The sequence below is a fragment of the Macrobrachium nipponense genome, chromosome 19, assembly GCF_015104395.2.
Source record: "Macrobrachium nipponense isolate FS-2020 chromosome 19, ASM1510439v2, whole genome shotgun sequence".
Lineage (NCBI taxonomy): Eukaryota > Metazoa > Arthropoda > Malacostraca > Decapoda > Palaemonidae > Macrobrachium > Macrobrachium nipponense.
In genome coordinates this window covers 72870231-72895621 of record NC_061088.1, presented here as the reverse complement: position 1 = coordinate 72895621, position 25391 = coordinate 72870231, and the positions used below count along the sequence as shown (strand labels likewise).

The window sequence follows — 25391 nt, the reverse complement described above, 5'->3', positions numbered from 1 at the left end:
ACCTCTCGATCGGAGGAGATACTTGATAGTCTCCATCCGTGAAGAGACAGGGATTCTACTAACTGGTGAAACCTTTCAACATGAGGCTTGCAAAGAAGCTGCCGCTACGGGAAAATCTCTCCTGGAACCTCTAACAGAAGGAACAGAAGGTCCAGAAACCATTTTGCTTGCGGCCACAGAGGAGCTACCAGTCATCTTGAGATTTCGAGAACTCATTACTCTGTTCAGAACTTGACGGATCAAGCAAAACGGAGGGAAGGCGTACAACTCGAGGTTGTCCCAAGGGTGTTTGAAGGTGTCCTCTACTAGAGCAAGAGGATCCAGGACCACCAAACAGTAAACTCTCAGCTTCCTGTTGAAGCGAGTTGAGAAGAGGTCTAGCATAGGCCTCCCCAAACCTGAAAGAGCCTGTCCGCCACTACCTGATGCAGAGACCACTCCGTGCCCAGGATTGGGTTCCGACAACTCAGCCTGTTGGTGGCCACATTCCTCTTGCCTGGAATGTAACTGGCAGAGAGCTCCACCAAGTTGTTGATTGCCTACTGGTATAACTTGACTGTCAATGAATGGAAGTAACGAGACACCAGAGAACCCCGTTTGTTCACATCTGCGACCACCGTGGTGTTGTCAGGCATCAGAACCACCAAATGACCCTCTACCTTCTCCTGAAACTCTCTCAGACCCAGAAAAGCTCATATCAGCTGCAAAACGCTGATGTCTAGCAGCTTGTCTTCCACACCCCAAACGCCTGACACAGGTCTCCCATATGAGCACCCCAACCCATGATGGAGGCATCTGAAAACAGAAGGAAGTCAGGAGGGGGAGAACGCAGAGAGATTCCCACCGAGAGATACTGGTCATCCAACCACCAACAAAGGTCTTGCTTCACCTCTTCGGACAGAGAAACTGTCTGAAGAGGGGAATTTCCCACCGAGGACCAGAAGTCTTTCAATCTCCATTGCAGAGATATAAGATGAAGATGACCGTGAGGGACCAGCTTCTCCAGAGAAAACAAAATCCCCAGAAGGACCTGCCATTGGTGAGCTGGCTGTTCTGGTTGTGACAGGAACTTGTGTGCCACTAACCGCAACTTCTCCAACCTCTGGTCCGACAGAAAACTCTCGACACTGCTGTATCTTTAACCATACCTAACCTATATAAAGAGCTTTCTGGCTGGGAACGAGATTCAACTTCTCTAGGTTTACTATTGTGCCTAGCTCCCGACAAAACTAAAGAGGACAATCTCTGTCCTGCAACAGTTTCTCCTCGGAGCTTGCTAAGATCAGCCAGTTGTTGCGGTACCATAACAGGTGAATCCCTTGAGCATGAGCCCATGTCAAGACGAAGGCAAAGACCCTTGTGAACACCTGAGGGGACATGGTCAACCTGAAGCACAGGACCTTGAACTGGTATATCTGCTTTTCATTGTATGAGGGTTCATAGATGTAGACAGTAGAAACCTTGAGCAAGGAAAACCCTGAATACCTAGGCACATGCATTGACGAGGACGCGAAGACTCTGAGGAATCCATAATAAACTGAAACAATCACACACAACACACTGAAAGGAAAGAACATGGGCACAAAACAACCGGCTTGGAGGGAGAGAAAAAGCAAAAGCATCTACTCCCCAAGGTGGTTAAGGAAAAGACTGGAGCGTCACAAGATCCGGTAAGCACTTGGTAAGTCACATCTTTGAGGCATATAAAGTAAGTTTTTTATGTCTGTCTCTGATTTCTCCTGCCACACTGGTCTACACGATCAACTTGTTTGAGGTGCACTGATGGCGCTAACCCCAGGGTTGAATTTTTTTCATTGAAACCCAACATGATTTAAATTATTCCCAGCTTGATTGCAGTTGTAAATACTATCTCTGTTTAACAGCATTTCTTATTTTATAATTTATGTAACTTCCACTTAATATGATTCACAAATGCATTATTGTCATCAAGACCATTATACATACATACAATACTAAAAATTGAGTCTTTCCATAGAAATCCACTACAGCTGCATCTACTTACTGTTTCGTCCTCTGACAAAGGATGTCCAATTTCATTCATAGAAAAATTAATGAAGGCTAGCGTCCCATCTTTGGAAACGGCCATCAAACACCTGCCACAGTTGCTCCATGAGAGATCAAGAACCTGAAACAAGATGTACACGATTTGTTTTACTACATAAATACATCTAGGTGAAGCAGGGAGAAATGAGAAATAAGAATATATAGGGAATATATTGGAGAGTTCAAGCATGAAAGGAACAAGAGAATTTGAATATGAAAGTTAAGCCAAAGGCCAAGCCCTGGGAACTATGAGGTCATTAAGTGCTGAAAGGGAAATAGGAAGTAAATATAAATAGAACATTCTCAAAATAAAATATTGTTTTATTTATACTTACTCAGTAATTACATAGCTGAGTTTCTCTTGCCCAGCAGCTAAATTTTGAATTTCAGGGAAGAGAGAGGAACATCTTGGCAAGGAGCTCAGTTTGTTTTATGCCCCTTAATGCCCATGCAAGGGGATGGAGGGAGGGCTCCGATTAAGTAAGTACTGGATAAGTATAAATAGAACATTATTTTATCATAAAAACTTACTTTTCATTCAAGTTACTTACCCAGTAATTACATAGCTGATTCCCACATTGACAGGAGGTGAGATCCAAGACACTTTTACCCCAAACCATTAGGAATGGTAATGAATTTGAGACTAGAAAAATTAAAAACATTACTATAATGTTTGTTGTTTCCTTACCTGATGCGAGTGTCACTGCAAATAGATACAGCGTCTGGTAGGCACTCATCGCGTAGTGATGTGGCGGCATAGCCGCGGCGCACCTACTACTTCAGTGAGTACTTTGTAGCAAAGGACAATTCCGATGGTCAGCAAAGATAAAAACAATTGGCCCGTGCTCAGGGCTAAGTACCACAATACAAACAGAAATAATAAACTGTTAATTAACCCAAAAGAACAATAATAACACCACCACCACCCTTGCCATACAAAATCTGGAGAGTACTCCAGGTACCTCATACCTCCAGGCCCCATCGACTCAACATCTTTTGTCAAGGTGAAGATTAAAAAATTAATAAGAAGAGTTGCTTCCTTTCCCAACACCACACCTGCCATAAAAACAGACCCAAGGTACTGCACTTATTATATATACAGGCAGTTCCAGGATATTGGCAATCAAGTTTTATGGGGCTTGTCTAGTGCGGAAAATCACTGAAATATGCCGATTTCCAGTTATCGGTGCCGATACATACCTAACAGAGGTGCCATTAATCGGTCATTGGCGCCAATTAAGAGCTGAAAGTCACTGATTTTTGCTTATCTTCAAGCCATCGAAACGTAACCGTGCCCCCACACCCCATTAACTGGGACTGCCTGCAGTTTCAATCTCATGTAAGTAATGGGAAGCAAATACCGCTAGCATTTCCAAAAAGTCAACTGCAATATTGAAGAGAGAGAGAAATTGTGTCTGAATGCCAAAAGAAGTGGCCACTCCTCTAATTTCATGAACTTTGACATTGCAAATAGGAAACATATCCTCTTAATCGAGGTATGAGCTTCAAAGATAATGTCTGAAGACAAATGCCGGGTCATTCTTAGACAGAAGTTTGGAAGGGTTCTTAACTGAACACCACAGACTGCTTGATGCACCACGAATATCTTTAGTTCTTTAACAGTAATACTTCAAAGATCTCACGAGACATAACACTCTCAACATCATAAGGACCCAATAAATCAGTCAGAGTTATTAATCAAAACAGAACATGGCCTAGGATGAGAGGGAGTCTCATTCTTGGCCAAAAATCACAGGGAATAAGAGCAAACCACATTCCCTTTCAAGAAGCCAACTCTCCTATCCAAGGCATGAGCCGGACTGACCCGTTTTGCTGTAGCTAAGGAATCCAGAAAAAGCATCTTTCTAGTCACGTCTCATAATGAAATAGAATGCAAGTGGACAAAATTTATAAGGCTGGTAGGAGATAAAAATGAGTATGTGCCTGGTTGTTCCCTTTGCTTGGTTTATGTACAGCTCTCTAAAAGGATGAATCCCTCTGGTAGGCACTTGTATGTTCCAAAATAAGGTGCATCTTATATTTTATAATTGTCTTTTAATGTTTTCTCATAGTCATCATATTCCTTCAGAAAAGGAGTCTTTAGTTGCTTTCTTCTTGAATGATCTTCACTTTAGGTGATTATTAGATGTTGATCATTGACACTCTCGGACGCTTATTTGTTTGTATGGTGCTTTTACGTTGCATGGAACCAGTGGTTATTCAGCAACGGGACCAACGGCTTTACGTGACTTCCGAACCATGTCGAGAGTGAACTTCTATCACCAAAAATACACATCTCTCGCTCCTCAATGGAATGGCCGAGAATCGAACCCGTCTTGGACGCTTATGGGTAGTCCTGGGCGTTCATGGATGCTCTGACGCTTGTGAGCGGTTTTGGCCCTCGGGTGCTTTAGGCGCCTTGCCACTCAGGGCACGAGCTAGCGCCAGTGTTGCTATCTTGTGGTTTTTGTCAGATAACCTGGTCAAAAAGAACATAATCTTTAAAATTTAATGCTTAAATAATAAAAGTTTAAAGATGTATCAAAATTGTCAAGTAAAAACAAATATCCATCTCCTACTGATAGTAGTCAACATTGACCAATACAGAGGCAAATTATACAGATGCAATTGCACTGGCAACACTGATGTTTAGTCATTTAACCTACACTGAGTGTGGTTAAGGCAGCAGAGCTGGATGGCGGCATGGCACCAATGCATGCCATCGAGTGCTCGAAAAATGAGCTGGCGTTGTGCTGAAGTGAGTGCTTCTAGTTTCTGGAAGAGAGGAGCATTCACAATCTCTGCATCAACTTAGAATGGTGGTCTCCTTGTACAAGACATGAGAAAACATATCAGACAAGTCTTCAAAATGTACTGCCGGAGTGAGTACTATCCTGAAGCAATTACTGGGACCGATTATCGGCCAACAATAACATTCTCCATAAGCACCATTCTCTCCTACTACTTTTTGCTCTTACACTTTAATTCTCTGTAAATGGAAATTCATCTTTAATTATCTGCAAAGGAAAGTACGAGGGTTAAAGTAATATTATTTACCGACATTTAGCAAGACCAGGTTTGGTAAACAAACAAAAAAATGTAAAATTTTAGCCCAAAGGAATGACAAAACACTCAATAATTACTTTTAAAGCAAATATCAATGGAAGAATTTATGAGTAACCTACACCCTCTAATCATCATCGATGTAAAATTTTGGCCAAAAGGATTGACATACGATATACGAATTACTTTTAAAGTAAAAACTATTATTGTAGCTCACACAAAGTCCTTGAATGACGAATATTCACAAATTACTTTTCAGGCAATTATCTAACAACTAGCAAATTGTCTATGCCCCATATACAACACTGATATACAAGCTTGGCCTAACATAAGATACAAAATTTACTTTAGGGCAACACTATATCAGGAACTCACAAGTAGCCTAAGCAAAAATTAGGCAAAAGTTGTCTTGCTTTCAGCCTAAAAGAATGACGAAACATAAAAAAATTACTTTGAAACAAAAAAAATGCTTGCAAGTGCTTATACCCTGAAAACACCATTCGACAGTTTAATAACAAGTCAAAACTCTAAACCGAAGGTTTATATAAGTAATGAGGCACAGTAAAAAAAAAAACATTATGCAAAGTTTAGCCTAAAGGAATAGGGAAAAGCGAGAACTACTTTTAGAGCCAAATTATTACCGTTGGCTTTTAAGTGTAAACAAAAAATAGTTGATGAATCAACTCACTAAAGGAACAACCTCAGCTTGCTGCTCACAGTCGTTCCTATTCTCCCAATAGTGGGCAGAACTGGTCACCTACACAATAGTTTGCAGAGCTACCCAAGAAATTTTTAATTCAAACTGCCGTAAATGTGGAACTTATAGGTTTGTAATTACTGGGTAAGTTACTTAATTAAAAAAAAAAATTACAGAACAAGAGTTGCTCTTTTAAAGTTTCTTCTTAAAAGGTAATGAACAACTTACCGAGTCTTCAAATATGTCATGGATGACTACAAGAGGCCTCTTCAGTGAAGTAAACCAGATGGAGATGGACCTGTCACGAGATCCAATGGCCACACAACAATACTGTACAGATTTCCCAGTCTTAGAGTCAGTTTTTTTAAGAATGTTTGGATTAAACCTCTGAAAACAAAATGAAAGATGGAAATTAATTTTCCTTAAAACACATATTTTAGTTTTATTAAGAGCTACAACATAAGACTTATAATTTAAACTTAATGACAGAATAACTTTTTCTCTATTCACTATAGCTTCCATCACTGTAAAGAGTATTCAGCATACTGACTTCTTGGTAAAACGATGATGCAAATTATGCAGGAGAGAAAAATTCTGCAGCAGCAAGTACTGAAGGCATATTGGTAAAAATAATACTCTGAGGGAAACATAAAGCAGAAAAAAAACTTGGAGTTCTACCATAATGGTCATTTTATCATCTGATTCTAATAAGGGCTCAAGTAGTAAAACTTAATCATTTGAAAGTTCTACAATGATCCCAAAATTTAAATAAGCACTATCATTGGAGGCCAATGGCAAGAAGCCAATCATACAGATTTGTAATTAACAATTAAGTCATGAGAGAAGCAGTTTAAGCTGGCAGAAAAAATGGCACTGATAAGGACTTGGACCAGAAATCCAAATTCATGCAATGTGAATGGCAGGAACTCTCTACTTATGAACCCTTTACAATTCAAAATTTATTATATATAGGTAGTGCAGTAATTTCCGATTAGAAATTCTGATGGGCTTAAAACACTTACCACACAAGTAATAGGTTTCCTGTGCCCAACAAAGTCCTTGTCAGTATTCCAACCATCCCGTTCAACGATTTGTGCCGTGGGTCCACCATTGTTCATGGCATGTGCAGAGACCAAATACTGACCATCTGGCGACCAGCTTGGTCGCAATACTGTAGTTGTGCCACCACACTGCAGATTCAAATAATGTAATTAAGCCTTCCATACACTACATACACTTAAGAATAAAATCTGTAGGTCACACCATGAATAAGTTCAGGCAGAAAGAGAACACAACAGAAAGGAGTGATGAGAAATAATTTTATTTCTAACCCACTATAGGAAAAAGCTAACATAAAAATGTTTGTGATGAAGACTATGGAGAAGATGAAAGTTGCAATGTAGCAGCATATTATTCATACAAACATCTTTATTATGAAAAGTTATAATAGCAATAATGAGATTCATAAATGACAGTAAATCATGGAAAAAATTTCAGATCATGTAAGCAACTTTTCGTTTTTCAACTAATCGTATGGTCATCGATCTCTTTTTTTAAACAAATGATTGTATGGTGATAGATACCTCTTTTTTTAATGAATACCTCATTTTAATCAAATGATTGTCTGGTGATGGATACCTCTTTTTTTAGTTTTTTTTTTAAATAGACAAAGATTTGGTTCAACCTTTTAGTGCTACCCTCAGAAATGACTGGTTCAGATCATCATTATAGCTGATCATAGTTCTTTCTGATATAAGTGAACAGCTTTTCTTACTTTGATCTGCTTACAGCCAGTCCCTTCTCATTGTTTTAATCATATAACTACTTTAACCTTCATTTTGAACATTTTATTCTTCCATTTATATTTCCCATTTTCCTCTCTAATACTGATGTCTTGTTCGTTCCATGAACTTCTCTTTCTTTTGCAATTAATGTGTCATACAAATAAAAACAAAAAAGTGTTTCTTTGTAAAAATACATGTATTAATTTTTGTCTCACAACATTCTTTAAAACAGGAAACATGAAATACCTCTGTAAAAGGTTCAATAATCTTTTCCTCAGTACCCCAGTCTGCAGTGCGCCAGATACGTAGGCTTTTGTCGTCAGCTTGAGAGGCTAAATAACGACCAACAGGATCCCACGTTACTCCTTTCACAAGACCTGTGTGTCCTCGTAAAACCCTAACCTGTTCTGAAAGTGAGAAATAATAACACCAATGAGTCACAATGAAGTTATCATGAATGGAAAAATATGATATTGTTATGATACAATAAAGTTTTATACATACTTACCTGGCAGATATATACAAAATTATACCCACCCTACCTCCCCTCAGGAGACAGGCGGTATAGAAAAAATATGATAGAACATGGGGATGGTTCCTAGTCCTGCCACCCAGCGGCAGGTAAGTAGATCACCTGACCTACAGGTAGCGTGTGCGCGAAATTCGAATTTCTGTCGGACGACGGAGTCAAATAGCTAAGTATATATCTGCCAGGTAAGTATGTATAAAACTTTATTGTATCATAACAATATCATTTTTATACATTTAACTTACCTGTCAGATATATACTTAGCTGATTCACACCATTGGAGGTGGGAAAGAGACAGCTAAATATAGAATCAAACAGGAATCACAACTATCGTTGTAGGTAATAAATAAATAAAACCTTGGTTCCTACCTGTTTAGACTGAAGACTTCATGAATACAATCCAGGAGTCTAGACAGTCTCAAGAGCCTCAGCGAGATATTGATCTATGGCTAAGAGTTCTTGTGGTTCTGCCAAAGGGGTCTTACCCGCTTACTTGGTAGATCCTGGAAGGACTACGTCAATGGGTGCTTATCCACTTACTTGACAAGACCTTATACAAGGAGCACAACATCGATCCCGATCACCTCAACCTATCCATGTTAGTTCTAAGATTGCAAGAAGTTATCCCCTAACCTCTTGCAAACGACCACAAACTCGAAACACAAACATTCGTACAGTAAAGTACAAAAATAAAAATAAAATTTTAAAAAAAATGTTTGTACAATCTAGTCAGTAAGACGTCTCTTGATTCCCCCCACTGATCCAAGCTCGGACGTCCGTGCGCCAGCAAGCATACTAATCAGCAGAAAAAACCAACAACTCGTCTCACAAGGTAGATCTATGTACTATCAAAATTTTGAACAAATACAAATTTTTCTAAGGATCGTTATGTGCTCCCAGCCCCAGCACTGTATCGGCTGATACAAAAGGACCCAGAGAGAAACACTTTTCATATGTACTTTAACGTCCTCGAGATAGTGCGATGCGAACACTGAATTACACCTCCAGTAAGTCGCATCCACAATGTCTTTTAAAGACATGTTCTTCTGAAATGCTAATGAAGTGGCACCGCTCTACCTCATGAGCTTCACTCTAACCTAATCGGAGAGTCCTGAAAGAGTCTTCAGTGCAGTCATTATGAGCATCCGTAATAATGCTCCTCACAAAGAATGCTAATGCATTTTTTGACATGGGTCTACTAGGATCCCTAACTGCGCACCACAGGGTTTGTTTACATCCGTTTAGTTCATTCTTCTTCTTTAAATAGAACTTCAAAGCTCTAACCGGACATAAAGATCTTTCTAATTCCTCTCCTACTAGATTTGAAAGTCCTTTAACTTCAAAACTCTTTGGCCAGGGTTTAGAGGGGTTCTCTTGCTTGGCCAGAAACAGAGTCTGGAAAGAACAAATTGCCGCATCACTCTTAAATCCTACTCGAGAATCTAGAGCGTGTATTTCACTAATTCTCTTCGCAGTCGCTAACGACAACAAGAAAATACATTTTCTCGTTAGATCTCTAAACGACGCGTTGAGAGGAGGGTTCAAATCTACTAGATGATAGAAATCTCAAAACTACATCTAGGTTCCAGTTCGGAGTGCGAGGAGAAAAGGTTTTTGAGGTTTCAAAAGATCTAATAAGATCGTGGAGGTCTTTATCTTCTGCAATTCTCAAACCTCTGTTTCGAAATACGGCCGAAAGCATACTTCGATAACCTTTAATGGTAGAAACTGATAATTTTGATTCTTCCCTAAGGAAAATCAAGAAATCAGCTATGTTGGTCACAGAGGTATCGGAAGAGGACAGTTTATTCTTCTTACACCATCTTCTAAATACATCCCATTTTGATTGGTAGACCCGAATAGTTGAAGATCTCGGGCTCTAGCAATTGCTTTTGAAGCTTTGCTTGAAAAGCCTCTCGCTCTGACAAGTCTTTCGATAGTCGAAAGGCAGTCAGAGCGAGAGCGGGGAGGTTTTGATGTACCTCTCGAAATGGGGTTGTTTGAGAAGATCTCTCCTGTGTGGAAGAGATCTTGGGAAGTCCACTGTCCATTCCTGTACCTCTGTGAACCAATCTTGAGACGGCCAAAAGGGAGCGATGAGTGTTAGTCTCGTCCCTCTTGATGCCGCAAACTTTCTTAACACCACTCCTAACATTTTGAAGGGGGGAAAGGCGTAGGCATCTAGGCCTGACCAGTCCAGTAGCATGGCGTCCACCGCTATCGCTCTCGGGTCTTCCACTAAGGAGCAAAAGTTCTCTATCCTTCTGGATAGGTAGGTGGCGAATAGGTCTATATGTGGACTGCCCCACAGGGACCACAGAGCTTGACACACCTGAATGTGAAGGGTCCATTCTGTGGGGAGAACTTGGTTTAACCTGCTTACTGCCCTGTCTGATGATGTTCTTTCTCTCCTTTCACGAATCTTGTGAGAAGAGTCACTTTCTTTTCTTTTGCCCAATACAACAGCTCTTTTGTTATATGGAACAGAGAAAGAGAGTGAGTTCCCCCTTGTTTCTTGATATAGGCCAACGCTGTGGTGTTGTCCGAGTTGACCTGTACCACTTGACCTAACACCTGTGTCTCGAAGGCTTTTAGAGCTAGAAGAACGGCATAAAGTTCTTTGGAGTTTATATGCCAGTCTAGCTGATCCTTCCTCCATTGGCCTGATATTTCTTTTGTCCCTAGAGTCGCTCCCCACCCTTCTCTGAAGCGTCTGAGAACAAGATTAGGTTTGGGTTCCGAACTTCTAGAGACAAGCCCTCGTTCTTTTCTAAGGGAAAAATCCACCACTTCAGATGATTCTTTACTTCCAGAGGAATACTGAAAGTGTCCGAAAGCTGTCCGTTCTTCCAACTCCAAATTCTTCTTAAGAGGAATTGAAGAGGGCGAAGGTGGAGTCTTCCTAGCGAAATGAACTGTTCTAGTGAGGAAAGGGTTCCCAGAAGACTTAACCACTCCCTCACCAAACTCCGTTCTTTTTCTAGGAAGCTCGAGATTTTTTGTAATCCCCGAGCAATCCTTTCCTGGGACGGAAAAGCCCGAAAACCCCGAGAATCCATCCGAATCCCCAAATAGACTAAGTTCTGACTGGGGATCATCTGCGATTTCTCGAGGTTCACGAGTAATCCTAACGTCTTTGCTAGGTTCAAAGTAGACTGTAGGTCCTCCAAACACCGTTTCTCTGACTTGGCCCGGATTTTAGCCAATCGTCGAGATACATTGAGATGTGTATCCCTTCTAAATGAAGCCATTTGGCCACGTTCCGCATCAGATACGTAAATACCTGAGGGGCGGTCGATAGGCCGAAGCACAAGGCCCTGAATTGGAAGATTTGTCCTTGAACAACAAATCTTAGATATTTTCTTGACGATGGGTGAATCGGAACATGAAAGTAAGCATCCTGAAGGTCCAGGGATACCATCCAATCTCCCTGACGTAGGGAAGACAGAACTGAAGCTGAAGTCTCCATGGAGAACTTCTTTTCTCCACGTACCTGTTCAGGACGCTTACATCTAGGACGGGTCTCCATCCCCCCGAAGCCTTTGGAACCAAGAAAAGGCGGTTGTAAAACCCCGGGGAGAAAGGATCTTGCACTAGCTCTATTGCATTCTTGTCCCTCATCGACACCACCGTCTGAAGTAGAGTCTCGTTCAGTCCAGGGTCCTTGTAACTCGTCGACAAATCCTTTGGAGATGTTGCCAAAGGAGGTCTGTCTACGAAGGGAATGATGTACCCCTTCTGTAGGACAGACAGAGTCCAGGGATCTGCTTCTCTTACGGACAGGCATCCAGAAAGTATTGAAGTCTGGCCCCTACCTGTGCTTGGAGGACATGGCTGCTATTTGCTCTTTTTAAAAGAGCGGAAGGAAGACCTCCCTCGCTTGTCGAAGGGTCTTCTCTCCGAAGTTGATCGAGTTGAAGGGGCTCCACGAAAGGGCACCACTGGAGTCCGAGCCACCTTCTTCTGAGTCTTAACTGCAGGTCTACTTTCTTTGTAGATTGTACAAGAAGGTCCTGCGTAGCCTTTTCCGACAAGGATCTCGCAACATCCTTCACTAAAGATGAAGGAAACAGATGTTCTGACCTAGGTGCGAATAATAGAGCGGACCTCTGAGAAGGGGAAACTCCTTTCGTCAGAAAGGAACTGTAAAGAGATCTTTTCTTTAACATTCCAGATCCAAAAAGAGCCGCTAACTCACCAGAACCATCTTGCACAGCCTTATCCATACAAGATAGGACACTGTGCAAAGTTTCTGGAACTAGAAAATCTGGCTCACTCGTGCTTCTTAGCCAGCACCCCAAGAGACCAATCCAAGAAGTTGAACACCTCTAAGACGTGAAAAATTCCCTTAAGGTGCTGATCTAATTCCGACATACTCCATGACGCCTTTGCTGAATTGAGAGACTGTCTTCTCACAGACTCTACAAGACTCGAGAAATCTGAATCTGCCGACGAAGGGAGCATCAATCCCATCGCCTCTTCTGTCTTATACCAAATGCCTCTTTTCCCCGTCAGTTTGGAGGGAGGAGAGCAATAAACCGTTCTCAAAGTTTCCTTTTTAGATAAAAGCCACGAATCTAAAGACTGGAGGGCTTTCTTCATTGAGATCGCCGGTTTCATCTTTAAGAAAGCCGAGGATTTCGGGGTTTTTGTGCTCGAAAACAGAGATCTCGGCGAAGGAGGAGCTGCAGGACTAAGAGAATCCGCAAACTCCTCTAGAAGTAACGAGGCTAAAACTTTATAATTGGAAAGTCCCTCGTTAGTTGAAACTTCTTCCTCAGAAATCTCTTCCAGTTCCAGGTTAGAAGGAGATCGCTCTTTCCTGACCGATTCTCTATCAGGAGAAGCCGCTCCCGTGGGAGGCGTCCTGCTTCTTGCTGGCGTCAACCGCTTAGGAGCGTCCTCGCGCTTGCCTGACGACTCTCTCCTGAGAGGCGTCCTGCTTCTTGTTGACGTCTCGCGCCTCGAAGCGTCCTGGCTCTTGCCTCGCGCCTCGATCCTGGGAGGCGTCATTGCTTCTGGCTGGCGTCAACCGCTTTGGAGCGTCCTGACGCTTTGCCTGACGGACTCTCTCCTGAGAGGTATCCTGCTTTTTGTTGACGTCTCGCGCCTCGTAGCGTCCTGGCTCTTGCCTGGAGCCTCGCTCCTGGGAGGCGTCCTGCTTCTGGTTGGCGTGACGCGCCTATCTTGACGCTCGCGCCTGGCTGACGTTTCACGTCTCGTAAACTCGACGCTCTTGTCTGGCGTCTCGTGCCTGCGTTTGACAGGAGAACGGATCCTGTTCGGCCTATGCAAGGCTGATGAATCCGATTCCAAATCAGAGGAAGACAAAATACTATGGCGAGTCTGAACCCTCGATAGCCTAGACTTCTTAATAGGCAGGAAATCGTCTTTCCTTCTGGGAGGGTCTTTATACAGAACTCCCACAAGAGAAGTGATGGAATCCTGCATAGTGCGAAGGATTCTTTTAGTCTCTTCATTATTGTCTACCCTCGGTTGTTTAATTACTGGATGGTCCTCTTGAAAACGCTCAGGACTAGAAGTAATCCTGGGTTCATCCAAACGTCTTTTAAGGGGGCGAGAAAGATCCGCCGATCTCCACCCTCTTTTAGGTGAGGAATTCTCCGAGGAGGAGAAACACTCACGCAGAACGCTTTTTCTGTAACGTTCTCTGGCATTCTGTGGCGATACAGAAAATGCCGAAGGGACGTCTGACTGTTGGGGATCCTCCACAACCTCCTTACGGCTTTTGACATTCCTTCTCCTCTGGGCTTGGGAGCTTGAAAGAGGTCTAGGCCTGGGAGCATTGTGAAGACAATCAGACGCCCCTCCACTGCACTCGGGGACACTTATATCACTATCCACGCACTATAATCACACTGCTTACCTTCATAGGCCGCCATTTTGGTTTCCATTTTCCGAAGGGCGGCTTTAAGATTCGCTATCTCAGATGCCGAATCTGTGTGTTCTAATAAAGGAGCAGGTACATTAGATGGGGCAGTAAAAGGAGAAGAGGGTATAATATTACTAATAACCCCGCTAGAACTAGATAAAGGTTTGGAAGAAGACCTCCTCACCCTGTTTCTTTCTAACTTCTTCACGTATGAGGTTAGAGATTTCCATTCTTCCTCACTCAAATCCTTGCATTCATTACAAGTATTACCAAAAGAACATTCATACATCCTGCATTTCCTGCAAATAGTATGAGGATCAATCGATGCCTTCGGCATCCTAACTTTACAACCCACATTCACACACATTCTCACCACATTTCCAGAATCAGACATCATGTTGAACAATCCAAATCAAATTCCAAAAACGGTCCACAATCGCGTATGCCAGTACAATCAATGCAAATACGTCACCGAGAAGTCCAAACGAAGATCAATTGCGATGCAAAATACGAATCCAGCCGGAGATACCCACAACGATGTTGCCAGTATGGCCGACAGAAAAAATATGATAGAACATGGGGATGGTTCCTAGTCCTGCCACCCAGCGGCAGGTAAGTAGATCACCTGACCTACAGGTAGCGTGTGCGCGAAATTCGAATTTCTGTCGGACGACGGAGTCAAATAGCTAAGTATATATCTGACAGGTATTTTAAATTTAAGAAACTAGTTTAATAGCTTTAAGTGGCACAATGATGGAATTGTCACAAGCACAACATAAAATTATGGTACTTTCAATGCTAATAATTAAAATGATCAAGATTACTCTCTAGCTGACATTTTTGCTCTTTCCACACACCTTCAACACAGACAAACATATTAGGTGATATCACATGCATCCAAATCTTCAATGGAACTATAAGAACACAAGAAAAATAAAAAAAGGTTCAATGTTAAGAATTTAAGCAAAGACTAATCAAGTAAAATCCTGCAGATTATAACCATTCAGAAGGGAGTTAACTTACTGTCTCTCATTACAAGGAACTTTTGAAACCCTATTAAATGCAAGATTCATTAAGGCACATAAAAACCATCCTATGGAAATAGTCAATAAATTTAGTTCACAGCAAAGGAATCAATGCATTTGTCCCAAAAATACATAATGAAGAACATAACAGGTACCAAATCAAAAGAAACTTACCTGGCCACTTTGCAGTGTTCCATATAATAACATTATTGTCAACTGAAGCTGATGCGAGCCAAACATCTCCTGGAGACCAGGCAACATCTAAAATATCTCCATTATGACCCCTAAGAGTAGTTACGCTACGCCACGACTCGACATTCACAACATTCGAACCAAACACTGCACCTCCTGAAATGGCAATGCATAAAATCTCTATCAAACTCCAATTGGAAGATTCATTGCATATGCTCTGCAACAACAATTAAGTTCTGATTTAAACACTTTACCCCCACATTTGGTGAGAAAATTATTTTTCATAATTTCAATTATACACAATCTTTTACCTGTTGCCATTAGACCAACCACTCTGGCAAAGTTCATCACCATCATTAAAGTTTTTAAATCAGAATTTTCTTCAATGGGGTTAGATGGCAAATGGGTTCTTTCTCTCCATTCTCTTCTGCCTTTTACACTGCTTCTCTGACAAAATGACAATTTTTTAGCCAACTTGTATTTTTCTTAGTTAACAAACCTGAGGTCTTAACAATAGGATAATTCTTCGCGCCAGTTGGAATCCGCTCATTCCTTATAATCACTAGTCAAAAAAATCTAAATTTCCAAAGTTTTCTTTACAGCAGCTGTGCACACTGTTCTGCAACTTCTTCATTTATAATGACCTTCTTTTACCCTTTTTCTTTTCTGCGGCTCCGTTTACTAATAGGACTTTTATCATTAGTACAGCAATTTCTTCCCATTCAATCGAGGGTGCTTCGCTATTCTTTTGCCTGCCTAATAAGACAAATTTTCTATGACAATTTGTATTTTTCATAGCTACAAACCTGAGGTCTTAACAATAGGATAATTTCTAGCGCCTAGCTGGATCCGGTTAAAAAGCAGATGAAAGAGAGGAATCTTGTGATATCTGGCAACGCGTGTGTAGCTTGGGTGAAGAGTGGTCAAGGACCATGCACCTACACCAGTGCGTCAGTCTTTTCTTTGACCGCCTTGGCGAGAGTCGTGTTAACCTCTCTTGGCCTTTTTCCAATTCATTGCCTGTTTCGCTTGTGTTTAGTGTATGTGTGTTTGGCTGATATTATGGCTTCTGCTCCTTCTCAGCCTCGTCAACGTGTGCCCCGGAATTCCAGGTTTTCTGTGTTCTCGTTTTTTGGCTTCGGCAGCGACTGACCCCCACATCACATGCAGTAGGTGCCGTTCTAATTTTTGTACTATAACGAATCCTTGCATGGAATGCCGGGCATGGCCTAAGAGCGGTGGAAGTCGTTTTATAGCAAGAGAAAACATCGGAGGGTTTCAACCCTTCCTTCTTGGGAAGGTTTTTCGTCCCTTCCCGATGCTTCGTCTCCTGCAGTATTCAACCCCCATAGTTGCATTGTTCCTGTGTCTCCTTCCTTTTCTTCCATTGATTCGTCGCTGGAACTATCGGGAGGCCATCAGGCTGATGTTTTTAATGTCACTCCTTCTTCTTCGGGAGTTAATTTGATTCCCGGGAAGGGGGAAGCTTTTTCATCATTCTCACTTCTTCCAGAGTCGGAGGCATCCAAGATGGCGGTGATTTGGAAGATGCTCGGGCTAGGGGGTCCCCCGTCCTTGGAGGGGTTGCTAGTGCACTTTATGGAGGCTTGCACCCCCCCCTCCCTAAGGCTGGCCAGGCCATCCCCACTCCTCCCGGCCTCGTCTTCGTGGGTAGCCGAGGTCGGCCATCTTGTATTGCTCTGCCAGTGACTGCTGCCACTTTGGTGTCCATGAGCTAATAGAAACATTCTACCCCTTCTCAGATGTGCCCTAACAGCACAGCATGGTGCTCAAACCCCCTTTTTTCCCTATTTTCTGATCATATGAACTTTGGGCATCAAACTCTCTATCACTTAGCATCCCTCCCCAGGGCATCAAACTCTCTATCACTTAGCATCCCTCCCCATACAATCTGTTACAATCAATATACAGTACTAATTCAGCCCCAAAAATTTTCCCAAAGCAATGACATGGCCACTTTCCTCAAGGTACTTTCTCCTTCACTCTCTTGGAATTTCTAGGACGGAATATATTGACATCATTTGATGTCAACAGGATCTCAGAGGGTTAAAACCTTGTTTTTCAACATACTTTTGCAATAATTTATGGCAGCAAGGCAAATTGCAGTACAAACCAAGTCTATAGAGCATTCTAACATCAAAAAGAAAATGACCATTCTCCAAATTTATTTTGATAAAACCAGTCACTTCATATTACACACAAAATAATTCATAAAAGATAAGGAAGCTCATATATATATATATAATTGCCATATGGTTATCGACTCTCACACACTAATCCTGTACTATTCACCTATAATCTCCATTACATCTAGTGTCAATAATTTCTGTTCCACGATATCAATATCAGTCTCTCCAATAACAATAGCTTTGGTTGTCAGACTGCACCAACTCATTCTATAATGAAATCTCAGTTCTGTCCTACTTTAACAATTTGGATGAAGAAACTATTTCAAACTGCCTTCAAATTCAAATTTACTAAATATTACACCTAGTTTATCTTACATGAACCTCAATTCATTCTCTCCCTCAGCTCAGCTGTTAAGATTTATGCTGGCCTCATTTGATCCTGTTAAGAATAATGCTCTCAGTTTTTTTAATGCCTTTTCTTCTCTTTTTTTTTCTAACAACACCATTCTATTGTTACTGTGTCCGTGACCATCCTGACTGTTTTGTAGACTACTGTTAATCTTCGAAACTTACTTCTATTTTCCCATTTTCACGATTCATCCACCCTCTCCTTGAAAATTATGGCGTACGTTTCTTTGGAGTTAAAGAGGGCATGATACAGCCAGCACTTTGGACAAATCTTTGAACAAGCACATATCAATTATTCCATTCCTATATTTTTTTTATGCCAGTGAGCTTGATAAAGGTAATGAATGACTGGACTAGTATAATCCTTAAAAAAATAATACATATACCTACATATATAGCACAGACATTTAAGGGCTATGTAAAATAACATGGTTTGTACTTCTGAAGGAACATAAACATATAGAACAAAATTGATGTATGAATACTTGCCCAAGCCAAACTTTCCAGTTCAGTTGTACTATTTCATTTAATTCTGGATTAAAGCATCTTTTAAATCAAATGATAAAAAAGAAGGAATTACCTCCAAGTCTACTTTGTTGCCATATAATTATAACTTTGTCATCACCAGCTGATGCCAAGTAACGACCCGCATGAGACCATCGTACGCAATTCACACATCCAAGATGCTGATCTAGTTGACACAACAAACGAGGCACCTAACACAGAGATAAAATCAAATATTCAGAAAATATACAGCATCATAACAGAAAAAAAATCAAGGCATTCACTATTTACTGAACTTATTACACAGCAATAATGTTATTTTACGAGAATGAATTTCAACATAAATGACAAAATAAAATACACAAAAAACTCATGTTAAACAAGGTAAATGAAAATAATCATGAACAAGATAAAAAAAAACAAAAAACATCCAAGGAAAAAACTACCTGAGAAACTCATTCACAATAACCTTACTGTATTGTGAAATCCCATTTCTCAAGAAAAGCAATATCACCAACTCTTACTATTATGATTCAAAATCAACTGTTACTATAAGATCAAACACCTTAGAACACAAAAGGTACACTTATGTAGTGAGTTGCTGGATCTGGTCGTAGGCAATTCATGTAACCAGGAAGGTTTACATACTAAAAGACATTATGTTTGATTTAAAGTTTGCAAAAATGTTAGAACAGAAATTTATAACCTATTCTATGGTACCTGGAACTGCCCACTGAGCAAGTCAACATATCCACTTACTGCTCCAACCTAAAGGACATGATTCTCTTGTGATATCAATGGTATCTTAAACCAGTGGCATTATGTTTTTGAAGAACAAACACTGCTCCATCACCAATGGTGGATGATGCCTCACAATCAATGACAGTTCGGAGAATATGGAACAGCCACAGTCAAATCTGTTGGACAACTGGTATGAACACAATGAAAATTGAAAACTGACCTTCACAATGAATATTGTCTTTATGGCAAGCTGAAGAAACATTTCAAAGTCAGTCATCATAAATGGTGACTGGACAGTGGTGCCAGAGGTCAAGAGAGTAATTGAAAATATAAACAAAAACAAACCAGCAATAATAATGCTTAAATGTCACTTCATGAAACCAAATCTATAGGGCTGATGCCAAGATATGAGTGAGAGCCTTGGGTAATGTCTTGGCCACAGTTCTGACATCTAGCAGGAGGGCCTAACCTCCAGCATACACAGTAGATTTCCCTTGCCAGTCCCTTCTCGGTCTTTAGGAATTCCAGAATTTACAAAAAGGTTTGATTCTCTGGTTCCTCATCTGGAATAAGAGAAAAGAAACAAAATGCCTTGACTAAGAATGAGTTCTCAACCTATTCCAGGTTCAAAATTTGATTAGGAGTATGAAATTTGATTATGCTTCTCCTCCATCAAAGACCAATTTTAAGGGCAGATTGAGGATTATCCAGTCTATATCCTAAAGCCTTTTGATTTCCAAAACATCCAAAGACACTGCTGTGAATTTGCCAGGAAACATATAAGTCAGCATTTCAAATGGCAATTCCTTTTCTCTCCTAAACTACTATAAAGGACAATGAAGAAAAAGATGTAGTGCACTAGTTGTGCGGCATAATGAGAATGTAACATGGTTACAGTGACCACCACAGAAGGACTAGCCCGCTGATACCATAATCTGTCTTGACCTAGTCATATTGCAGACTGCTCCCCGCCTCCAATAAACAATAAAGAGCACCACAGACAAGAACCTAGTGGTTTCTAAGATGAAGAACTCCATTATCTCAAATACCTAAGCGTCCCTTCCTGACCAAGGTGGAGACAGTGAATAGTCAGGGTATACCATCCATTACAGAAAGGAATCTAGGTTTGGAGGTTCAGGGATTTCCTTTGGAAGTGATGGCTACTTGTACCTCTTCTCCCAAGCTCAACAATGCACTGGGATTTCACTGGACAAATGTGTAATATAGGCATGAGGACTCTACCCAATTCCAGAGCATTCATTAGCACCACACAGCATAGAAGATATATCCTTTGGGAAAAACACTTAGCAAGATAGGAAGGACTTCAACATGGTTATACAGGTGTTTTCATGGTCTCTTAATAAGCATCGAAAGAACCTAAGGATATAAAGGAGTTATGACAAAAAAAATGATATTTTTATCATAAAATAAGGTTTTGTATTTACTTACCAGTAATTACATAGTTATTAGTTTCGAACATACAGCAGCCGAATTCAAATTTTGTGGGTAGTGCTATGATTGTTCAGTGGAGGTATACAGTGCCATCCCCCAACGGCAATACTAGGAACAACTTAGCAAAGTTCTATATTGTTTTGAGCATAATGTCCACCAGAGGGGAGGATGGTGGGCTCCGATCATATAATTACAGTGGGGCCTCGCTTAGTCGCGGATCAGCAATCACGGATTCAGTTAATCACGGGTTTTTCCTCGGACCACTTCTCAATCTATATCACTGGTATGAATCGCAGCATCGAGGGCTTGTCCGTTGTAGGCTAAGCCTTGTCCGGTTCCGGTAACCAGCAAATGCATGAACAGATTCACATTATGATATTAAGTGACAATAAAGGTAATAAAACCATTCTCACCTTATATATTCTTGGCATACCTTCATAATATTATAGCCTATTCATGGAATAATTCCACATCATTAACATCAACTTGTAGTTGAACGGCCAGCAGAAATGTAAACATTGAGTTACACTTAACAGCACCTTTGCCATTCTTAACCTTTTAGAAATGTTAATAGTAGTGGTGTAATTACAGTAGTAATAACATTTAGGAAAACATTACTTTTCAATTCGAACTTCATTATTGTTTTGGTATAACGTAATCAACTTCTCTGAACACTGCAGTCATACAAACGATAATTGTCATAGATTATTGTATTGTTGTTTGCGATCGGTGACGAAGCGTAAATGTAATAAAACCATTTTTACCTTATATATTATTGTCATATATTCATAATAAAACGCATACCTTATATATTATTGGCATATCTTCATAATAAAAAGCCTCTTCAAGGAATAATTCCTAGGGGAATGCATTTTTCAAAAGATGAAAATACACTTTACATGTTTACAGCATGCAATGATTACTTTATTTTGATGTGATTACATTAATTTTACAGTATGGTACTCTAAGCAGTACAGTAACTATTTTTTTAAATCATGAATGTATATTCATTCATGAAAAAAATATGTATGACAACCGTGACGTCACCAAACCTAGTCTCGTTGGTACATACTATTTTTACACAATGCGAGTGGTTACACCGTTCTACAAACTACCGATGTATTTTTACGTAAGTATCCTCTAAATTCTGTCATAAATCACTTTACTTAATTTTTTTGTGGAGCCCAAATACTACGTATATCCTCGGAAAATTAACGAAATTTCGAATTTTATCGTAGAGCAAGATTCACTAATTACTGTGTTTTCTTCTTCTTTTCATGACTAAATGCATTTTTAGGATACACTCATTTACAAATTTTCAAATACTATGAATGTAAATAGCAAAATCTCTCTCTCTCTCTCTCTCTCTCTCTCTCTCTCTCTCTCTCTCTCTCTCTCTCTCTCTCGTCTCTCTCTATCTCTCTCTCTCTCATCACTTACAGAAAAAAACTATAATACTGATCTATTATTCTGTGATTTACGAAACTGCTTTAATACAACTTTTATAGTTGACTAAATGATTTTCACATTATAACAGTATGCAAAAGAATATCTTATCACTATCCATGTTTCATTTCTTATCACCATAAAAATATTTAAAATAAAAATTTCATTGTGCTATTCTCCAGCTAAGCTAGTAACAGTATTCTCATCCCAAGCTGCTCTCTCAAGCTATTCAACAGTTACTCTCATCCCAAGCTGTTCTCTCTCTCTCTCTCTCTCTCTCTCTCTCTCTCTCTCTCTCTCTCTCTCTCTCTCTCTCTCTCTCTCTCTCAATGAAATATGAATTACTGTATCATAATATCATAAACTAATATATACAAAGTTAAAAATAATAATAATTCCATTAATAAATTAGTTTCTTTTAGCAACTAAATTGTTTTCCAAAATAATTCTTTTGGTAATAAACGTGCATCAGCTGATTCTAAACGTAAACAAAAGACAAAAATAGATTTTTATTGCTGTATTTTGCTGTTTATACATTAATATTATAGTTGGGTGCTGTAATCATTACAGTAAATCATGTTTTTTCTATCATAAATATGTTCATTCACAAAATAGATATACTATGTACTTTTAGTTTGGTGCAGCAGCCAAATCATGAAAATAGAAAGGAATTGTTAGTTAATTATACTTTTGTTTGCTGATTTGATGAAGGGGAAATTGAAGATAGGAAAGAATAACTTTGAAACTGTCTTGAATTTAGTTTAAGGTGATAGTTGAAGACATATTTGGTGCTTGAACTAAAGTAGGCAGTTATAAACATTGAAATAGTGGTCTTGGTGGGTTATTTATTAAAGTAGGCAGTTTAAAGCAATTTTTAGGGGGGGTACCAGGATAACACGGGTATTTACTTATCATGGGGGGTTCTGGGCCCTATCCCCCACGATTAACGAGGCCCTACTGTACTGGGTAAGTATATACAAAATCTTATTCTACAGCTAGATGTCGACTTACGACCTATGCGAGTTACAACTGATCAACTTTACGACCACCCACAACTAAAATGACTGGGAAGCAACTTGAGCAAGAAAGGTTTGCAGCTGAACATATGACAGTTTTTCCCCAGCTCCCCCCGCCTCTCCACACACGCAGCTCACTTTTCGAGCTGCTAATGACTATTATCATGCATCGGCAACAAGGATATAAGTCCAGTAAACTTATGCCATCAAACACAACCGTAGATAAAATTGAGTGAGGATAATTTTAATCAAAACTTCAGGTCTTCAAAGAACACATTTTACTGTTGTTTTCACGCCGATAAAAGATAAGTAATGTAACTAACTGTAAAGCTCGTACTACAAAGAAATCAAGCAAAAATACCGAACGAAATCACATAATATTTTTACACAATAAACATGGTCACAATGCAATCTATTAAAAAAAAAAAATTTAGTTCACAAGGTGTATTAAATTCATATTTCAACTTAAAAACACATCGTATAATGACAAATTACCTTGTCTCATATAAGTTAAGTATATCTAGATATTTTATGCTAACTAGAAGCAAGGCAATTCACTCCAAACTGAGTTAAATATGGTGAAATAAAATGAAAATACAGCGCATCAGCTGATTTCCAAACCAAAACATTGACTGCTTTGTTAGTATTTTATGATACATCAATATGAAAATACATACAATATTATTGGATACAGTAATGTATAACTTTTTAAAAGATTCACGGAAATGATGCATATTCATTGTGCTTTTATTTCATAAAAATACATAGCTGTCAGCAGCCTGACATTGCTCAATTAGGTATGCTGATGTTGGTCCGAATCTGATTCCCGTTTCGTGTACAATTTTTTTTTTCTACTGATATATCATAGTCAGAATGCATTGAACCTCCAAAATTGGCTTATATTAATAAATTACTAAATTATATCTTATATGTAGTATACAGTATACAGTGGTCCCCCCGTATTCGTGGGGGATGCGTACCAGACCCCCCCATGAATAGTTAGAACCCGCGAATGTTTGGAACCCCTATGAAAATGCTAAAAACAGCCTATTTTGTTAGTTAAAACTCAAGAAAAACCCACTAAAAATTTTCATACTTGGTTTTTTTAATAGTTTTATCACAAAAAGTGCATTTTATGATTAAATTCATCAAAAAAACCAGGAATTTGTGGATATTTATCATAGAAAAATACCACGAATGCGCGAATTTTCCGCGAATAATGCAGGGAAACATTCCCCAGAGAAATCCGCGAATGTGTGAGTCCGCGAATCTGGAGAACGCGAATACGGGGGGTCCACTGTACTGTAGGCTAGGCTACTGTATTTGTATATATACAATATATGTACCGTGACGGCATCATCATAGCATATGCGAGGCTAACTTGTTAAATGTTATTCAATTTCTCTTTGTACTGAATTATCATAAGCCAATGTGCATTGAACCAAGAGAATTAGCTGAAATTAATAATTACTATGTCATATATGTATAAAGTATGCTGTGTAGTGTAGGTTAGGCTACCCTATATGTGAAGATGGTACTGATTACCCTAGTGTAGGCTAGGCTAGTATAATATTCTTACGGTAAATTTACGTTTGGCCTAAAAGAATGTCCTAACATTCACAACTTACTCTAAGGTAACTATTACCGATGGCATGTGACTATAATAGCCAATGGCTGGCAAACAAAATCCCAAAAGCACGGTATAACCTAGGGGAATGATGCAACCTTCACGAATTACTTTTAAAGGTAATCATTAACCAGCGACTTACACGTAGCCTAATCCCAGTAGTAAATAATAAATGCAAAGGTTTTAAGATACAAGAATGGAATAACATTCGAGAACTATTTCAAGGTAACTACTTTCAGGTGTCAGGCTAATGATCAATGACTGGTAAACAAAATCTAAACACAAAAGCTTGGCCTAAAGGAATGATGTAAAATCATGCTTACTTAAGGCAATTATTAACCAACATCTTGCGCATAGCATAAAACATGTATGCAAAAGTATTAGGCCTAATTGAATGGAGTTACATTCAAGAACTATTCCTGGAGAATACAAATACTATCTAGCTTGATGATAATCTGAATTAAACAAACAAAGGACGAGACTCATCCTGCTCAAAGGCTACGAATGCGTTCAGCAAACATTTGGGCAGAGCGCGCAGAGAGAAGCGTGCTCACACGGCGGCGGCCGAAAGCAAATTGAACGCTCAACCTCGGTCTTGGCATAACCAATGACCGGATGGTAGTTAACTACCGTACTGCCTTGTTTAAAAATTCAGCGGCTGCATCCAGGCTTCGCCTAAAGTAATTCCTATTGCAATGGAGCGACGATTTGTATACCGTGTAGGAACAAATAAGAGCAAGCTGTTCTAAGTACTCGATGTTTAGTCAAGTGCAGCAGGAAACAGATAGAAGTGCTTTGCT

The 25391-nt window shown here is 39.8% G+C and overlaps 1 protein-coding gene across 1 annotated transcript in view; it reads right to left on the bottom strand.

The window, feature by feature from the left end:
* The window catches only part of LOC135218163 (protein HIRA-like), a 104541-nt gene that overhangs the window by 58102 nt on the left and 21048 nt on the right, over window positions 1–25391 (bottom strand). The window contains exons 3-8 of the mRNA XM_064254316.1: window positions 18386–18521; window positions 15230–15403; window positions 7855–8015; window positions 6847–7014; window positions 6053–6211; window positions 2024–2146 (exon numbers count right to left, since the gene is read on the bottom strand). Coding sequence (XP_064110386.1) covers window positions 2024–2146; window positions 6053–6211; window positions 6847–7014; window positions 7855–8015; window positions 15230–15403; window positions 18386–18521 — 921 coding nt within the window. The remainder of the gene's footprint in view (window positions 1–2023; window positions 2147–6052; window positions 6212–6846; window positions 7015–7854; window positions 8016–15229; window positions 15404–18385; window positions 18522–25391) is intronic.